The 6,699-nt window shown below is 40.8% G+C and overlaps 1 protein-coding gene across 1 annotated transcript in view; it reads right to left on the bottom strand.

Annotated features, from left to right (window-relative positions):
- LOC103360366 (glutamate receptor ionotropic, kainate 5-like) overlaps positions 1-6,699 on the bottom strand; it is a 154,338-nt gene that overhangs the window by 27,560 nt on the left and 120,079 nt on the right. The window contains exon 15 of the mRNA XM_008286087.1: positions 1,265-1,430. Within this exon, the coding sequence (XP_008284309.1) occupies positions 1,265-1,430 (166 nt within the window). The remainder of the gene's footprint in view (positions 1-1,264; positions 1,431-6,699) is intronic.

Genomic DNA, 6,699 nt, shown 5'->3' with positions numbered 1-6,699 from the left:
ACAAACAGCCCTCTTATTGCACCCAGATGAGTCGCCCCCTGCTGGTTGTTACCAAAAATGCAGGTTTTAGGAGTCACATTACAGACCTGGAGGCTACATCCATCTCCAATATGCAGTCTATGCTACTTTAATGCTTTAGATCATCATTTATTCAGGTTCCTGGGTTCCTCTTGTTGTTGTTCGACACACCAACTTTTCCGCATGAAGTTATTGAATAATCTGAAAATAATCGTTTTTATGTCGATTTAGAGTTCGTTAAGGCTAATAAGGTGAGTAGGTAGAGTGCACTCAGAGATAATATGCAGATTTTTATTCTTCATAACCAATCGATTAGTTAAAAAGGTTGTACGATTTCACTTCACAAAGATTTTCATTGGTTGACCTAAGTCCTTGATCCAGTTAGATTTTATATGAGTTTTATGAGTTTGCAATCTGTTTTTACACCTTTTTTAATTTCATATTTTACCTTATAATCCTATGGTTCAGTGAAAGTTTTTATGGTCCCTTCTGGAAATACGTCAATGCAATCATTCACGCAGAAAAACTTGTTCGAAATTAAGGAGATTTGTACAAAGCTATCGCCCTTAAATTGTCTGTGTTTTGTCTTTTTTGGAAAACTGAAAGCTTGTGTTTCACAATTTATTGATTTTTTTGGGGGTTTTCCTGCATTGAGAAATAGTTGGTGCCTCCGAGAAGTTTTCACCAGCCCTAAAGGCCAATCACTGGCACCTAAATGGTTAAAACTGAGAACCAAAATGTATCTATGTATATTTTTAACCCATCCATCATCTATACACCGCTTAATCCTGACTACGGGGGGCTGGAGTCTATCCCAGCTGACTCAGGGTGAAGGCAGGGGACACCCTGGACAGGTCACCAGTCCATCACAGGGCTACACTTAGAGACAGACAACCAAGCACACTCACATTCACACCTACGGACAATTTAGAATCACCAATTAACCTCAACATGTTTTTGGACTGTGTGGGAGGAAGCTGGAGAACCTGGAGAGAACATGCAAACTCCACACAGAAAGACCCCAGGCGTTCTAACTGGGACGTGAACTGGCGACCTTCTAAGCTGAGAGGTGATGGTGCTAACCACCGACAATTTAGTTCCATTTACTCAAGCACAACAGACATGTTGTTTACTAAATGGTCAGAAATAACAGGAAAATGTCCTGTTACATTAGGTAGCACAGACTCAATCGTCCAAAGGCTGGCTGTAGATTTGTTTTCTGTTCATCTCTGCCTCCCGGTCTTACCATGAAGAAGGTCATGGTGGACCCTCCGTGGATGGTGCCGTACTGGATGTTGGTTTGGTCGGCCAGATCGTCCGGAGACTCGATGGGCACCTCCATCCTCTGGACGGTGAGAAACGCCGCCAGGTTGGCCGTGTAGGACGAGATGATGATGAGTGTGAACGCCCACCTGAAGGACCAGAGGAGAAGAAGAAGAAGAGCAGCTTCAACCTTTATTCATCCTGACAGCCTCTCACTCCTTTCTCCCCTCCCATCCCTCCCTCTTTTCATTAAGAGCTGAAGGCAGGAGAGAGACAGATGGAGGGCACCGCAGGAAACGTCAGGAGTTTTAGGTAAAAATCATCAACCTAAACATGAACTCGGGCTGCAGCAGAGACGAGCAGGACGCCTCCGCTGCAGAGGAAATGAGACGGAAGCGATGAGCGAGGGAATTAGGGAGGGAGGTGAGGAAAGAGGGGGGGAGAAGCGGGGCAGGTGAGACTGAACGGAGGTGAAACGAGACCAAAAGGAGATCAGCGAATACAAGGAAAACAGAATTTGGGCTCTGGTGACTCCACTTAATTATAATAACTGAACCAGAAAATTCCTCATCGTGTAAGTACAACTTCTGAAATAACATTAGCTGCAGGTGTTTGGAGCGACTGCGAAGGGGGAAGGAGGTGTAATCATGAAATAGTTCCATCACATAATTCTTTGTTTTTATGCGGCTCTTGTGCGTGCAATAAAAACAAGTGAGATATAATGAGCTTTGGAGCTGTTTCCTGTCGTTATGCTAAACTAGGTGAACCATCTGCCGAATGTAGCTTCATATTTAACAGGCAGACGTGAGAGCGGCGGGAATGTCCTCATCTCAAAAAGAGAGCAAGAGCTGTGCCGCCGATGTAGGGCTCACTGAGAAAATACAGTTTGACCCTCTGAACCTCAAAACCTACTGGCGGACTTTAGAGCATGATGTCTTTTTTAATTTTTTTAAATCATCAAAATGACACCATTTATCAGAGACAGAAGCTGCCAGAACAGAAAGAATCTTTGCTTTGTCAACTTTTCAAAGGTGCTCAAACTAAAAGTTACGCAAATCTAAGCCTCTAAGCCTTCATCAAAAATCTATTTATTCCAAAAGTCCCATTTTAAAAGTAGCCAAAAACAATAAAGACTTTGCACGAGACCCTGCAAAAAAATGTTGAACTGCAGGCTGTGTTTACACAAGAGAGGCTGAAATAAAACACACTGGATCAATAAAATAAATGTGTCATAGCTCAAAAACAGTGTACAGAGGAGCAAGCTGTTGGAAGATACATTCAGCATGGGGAAACATCTTTCTAGAGATTTCATGTGCAGAGAAGTGTGGAAAAACAGTTTGTAGCCGTTGTAAAAAATGTTAAATATTTAGAGCATGTGTGAACCCCCATTTTTTCCCCCAGCATTGGCAACACCAGTGGACGTGTTGATTCCAGGTTTTTAAAACGAAATTCTGTTTTTCCTTTTTTTTTTTCAAGATTTATGGGATTCTAAATGTCACACAGCACGGAAGACATGTTTGAGTTCTCTCCACTTCTAGTCATGGTTGTTCTGTTTCCATAGAGGTGCAGGACTTTATGAGTCCACAGTGAGTAAAACTGTGTCATGAGCCAGCCGTCATGTCGCATCTCACTGATGTACAAAAAGAGCAGCTTCATGCTCTCATCTAAAGGATTATGTCCGTTTTATCCCAGCATCTTGTTGTCGGTGAAGTGACTGCCTAATGAGGACATTTTTGTAAACAAATGTGTTGCGACTCGACCTTCGACCTCAACACTGATGGACTTAATAGAGATGAACGAGGCAGAAATCTACTATTATTATTCCTTTTTTTTCTTTTTTGTAGCCGTGTCAACAAATGAAAGGATTTTTTTCTTCTTCTATTCTTTTCTATCTTTACCACTTAACATATATAGAATAGAGAGGGAAAAAAAACAGTGTTTATGTTGCTTTGGAAACACAACCTTTTAAGGTGGGCTGTTTTATTTCTTTTGGATGTTGGTCAAAGCACAAGCTCATGTCCTGAATCAATCAACACACCTTAAATGTCAATACAGCAACTCTCTTGCTTGGCTGTCACTTCAGTGACGATCGAATGTTCTTAAAAATAGATGAATTTCACCTGCAGCGCCGTGACTCGATAAGCAAAAGTTTGTCTCAAGACTTCATGCCAATAATCTGACTTTATATTAAACATCTTCAGGGTTCACTTGTTACCGCCAAACGGCTCAACACAGTGAGGATTTGACTCTCCACACATCAAGTCAAGTTCACACAGATCAGCTCCCAAAGCATCCTGGGTAAAATGGACTATCGGAGCTGCTGGACAGAGACTAAACGCAGACTTAATCAGGAGGGAGTTTTTACAAAATGGAGTCAGACAGAAAGAAGGAGTTCAGCCAGAAAACGAGCAGCTGCGAGAAATCGAGTTCGACAAAAACTGCAGCGAAAAAAAAAGGAGAATAGAATAGCTTGTAAAATGAGAAAAGACCCAAATGTAGTCCAGGTCCTGTTCAGTGTTTCCAACAAAGCTCCCATGACAAGCGAGTCCATGAGCGGAGGAAGGCCACGAGATACGGTTGAAAGCTTCATGAGCTTCAACTAAGACCTTGTTGGGAGTTTTTCTCTGCCAAATTCAAGCATCAGCGCATCATCATGAGCCAGTAAACAGACCTCTCGCTGAGCTCTTTTTTCTGTTATCAAACTGCCAGTCTGGCCTTGATTCTTCAACATCATTTTTCTAGTCAGGGTTAAGATTCATGCACATTGTTGCTTTTTCCTTGTCCACTTTTCCCTTTTTTTTCCCCCCTCCCATCGACTTGTGTGCAGGAAATCGACAGCTTGCAGGCCGACGAGCCACTCAGACGGACGGACGGACGGACGGACGGACATCAGTGCGTTGCAGCTTGTGCCACAGCCATCGTGAGTTTTTATGAGGCTAAGTGCCAGACGAGGCTGAGAGCTGTCAGAGAAAAGATGCTGATGGCCCCTCCAGTCCCTCCAGTATCACTCCACCATCTGTCCGACTGCAGCTACTGGGACCGAGGGAGGGAGAGTCAGCGGTGGAGGAAGAGCTTGGATCGTTTGCCGAGGTAAGAGCACCGATACAACAGTGCAAAAGGAATAATTACACAGTTAAAGTCCTGCATTTAAACATCAAATCACTTCAGGCATTAAAGGTTGACAGTAAATGGGCCTCTGTTGCTGATATAATACATCGCATTATTAAAAATGATCCATCAACCTCTACTGCTTTATGTATATTATTATTGTCGTCCAGTGGTATCAAATCTAAGGGTTGAGTCCCTCCAAAGGGACACCAGATAAATCTGACAGGTCCTAGGGAATTTTTCCCTAATTTTAGATTCCTGGTGAGGTGGAGAAACACACTTCAATACCAGACTTCCAGGATTAATCCATTATTAGAGACTACCTGTGAACGTCCCCCCTACATTTTCACGACTCGATTTATTCTTTTTTACTGAACATTTACTCAGTTGGCTCCAAACGAACTGACACCATGTCAAAGAGAGATGAGACAGAAGCAAAGTGACACAAAATTACACACTATAAATACAAGAAGCTGCAACAAATGCAGGAAGAAAGCTGCAAAGAGACACAAAATAATCACCATCACATGCAAACTCAGATTAAACCATTATTTAGACATATAAAATGTCTACTACCAGGTAGATGGTTGAAAACAGATGTGAAAACAGCTACGAATGGACCCAAACCAAGAAAGACACGCAAAATTAGCTCAAAGACAAAAAAATGGCTAAAAGAAATGCAAAATGGACACAGAAGAATGCCAAACCCAATGCAAACAGAGACAAAACAGACACATGTAAAATTAAGCTCAAATAAAGACACAAACATTAATCTTAGGAACAAATAATGATTGCTACACTCTGTTTTCCCGGCCCACAACTTCTCAATAGTTGTTCTTTTCTAAATATAACTATACAAATACAACACACCCAATCAACTGATTCTATAAAGTGATTCTAGCTAGTGTGATGATAGGTTTTTAATTATAATTGCATGTATTTATGAGGTGAAAATGGATCTTTTTTATAAAAAAAAAAACTATTATTTATATGAGATTAAAAATTCTCTGCTGGAACCTTTCTAGAAATTTATTTTGAAACGCGTTATAAGAAACACCAAACGTTAGAACACAGATCGACGCAGCCAACATCAGGGTTGGAGTTGTGAAATGACTTGACAGAAGTGATTTTCAATGGAAAGTGAGGGACGGACATCAGAAAGAAGAGAGGACGGGAATAAAGCGAGAAGAGAAAATGACATGACTTTCACATGAGAGTCGCTTTACCATCTGTTCACCTTCAGCTAATGTGCCTGAAGGGGGGGCGGATGGACGGAGGGGAGGAGGAGGAAGGAAATAACGCTGTGGATTTTACAAACTAGAATAATAACATAGAACATCTCTGTAAGGATGTTTTTATATGCTATCCAATAAGGGAATGAGCGATACTAGTGGCCGACACAGAAGAATGTCCTGTTTTTGCATCCCATCCATCCACCCCAACCTCCTCCCTACACTAGACTGTCTATATACTACAATGTCACTACACCCACTAGAGGGTGCTGCTGTCTCAAATGACTATGACAAAAAATACAACTAATTAAAAACTATGGATCAGTACAAGCAGCTTGCTAAGAAATTCAAGAAAGTGACAAAGTCTTATTTAAGGTAATTAAATACTCTTTATCTTTCAAGCAGTTTCTGGGTGCTGTTGTGCTTCGGTTACATTTGGACTCACTGTGGGCTCATTTTTCACTGTAATGTTAAGTCTTGCACCTCTATAGAAACAACACAACCATGACTAGAAGTAGAGAGAACCTAAAAATATCTTCTGTGCAGAATGACACAGTTGTAATGCTGTAAATCAAAAAAAAAGGGATAAAATTAAAGTGTTATTTTATCAAGAAAACTGTACGAATTGTTAAAAATCTGGAATCAAGAGTGTTAGTTAGTAGTGTGAAGAAAAAAATGGTGACTCTATATTTTTATTTTAAATTAGTTCCCCTACTGGTTTCCTCTCTGCTCTAACAAATGTACTGTAACATTTATGAACAATTAACCGGCTGGTGAAGCCAAAAATGACGTGATCATGACTTTAAACACCTCTAGACAACTTTATGCGACTCTAAAATGTATCTAGTTATTGTGAGTCACAAGAGCCATAAGTAAAACATTAGCTCTGTATGATTTTTAATTATTTTTTCCAATTAAGAGATTTTTTTCATGCGTTTTAAACAGTGTCAAACACACTATTTCTGCAGGGACCATATTTTCCAGCAGTTTCCTGTAGTTCATCCCAAAAGTGTCTAAATTTTTGTCATGCGACTCTTGGTCACAGTTGTGTTACTGATAGCTTCCAGATTGCACTAAA

This window comes from Stegastes partitus, unplaced genomic scaffold (genome assembly GCF_000690725.1).
Source record: "Stegastes partitus isolate 25-593 unplaced genomic scaffold, Stegastes_partitus-1.0.2 Scaffold431, whole genome shotgun sequence".
In the NCBI taxonomy this organism is placed as follows: domain Eukaryota; kingdom Metazoa; phylum Chordata; class Actinopteri; family Pomacentridae; genus Stegastes; species Stegastes partitus.
The sequence above is the reverse complement of the archived record's forward strand: the minus strand, read 5'-3'. Positions and strand labels throughout refer to the sequence as shown.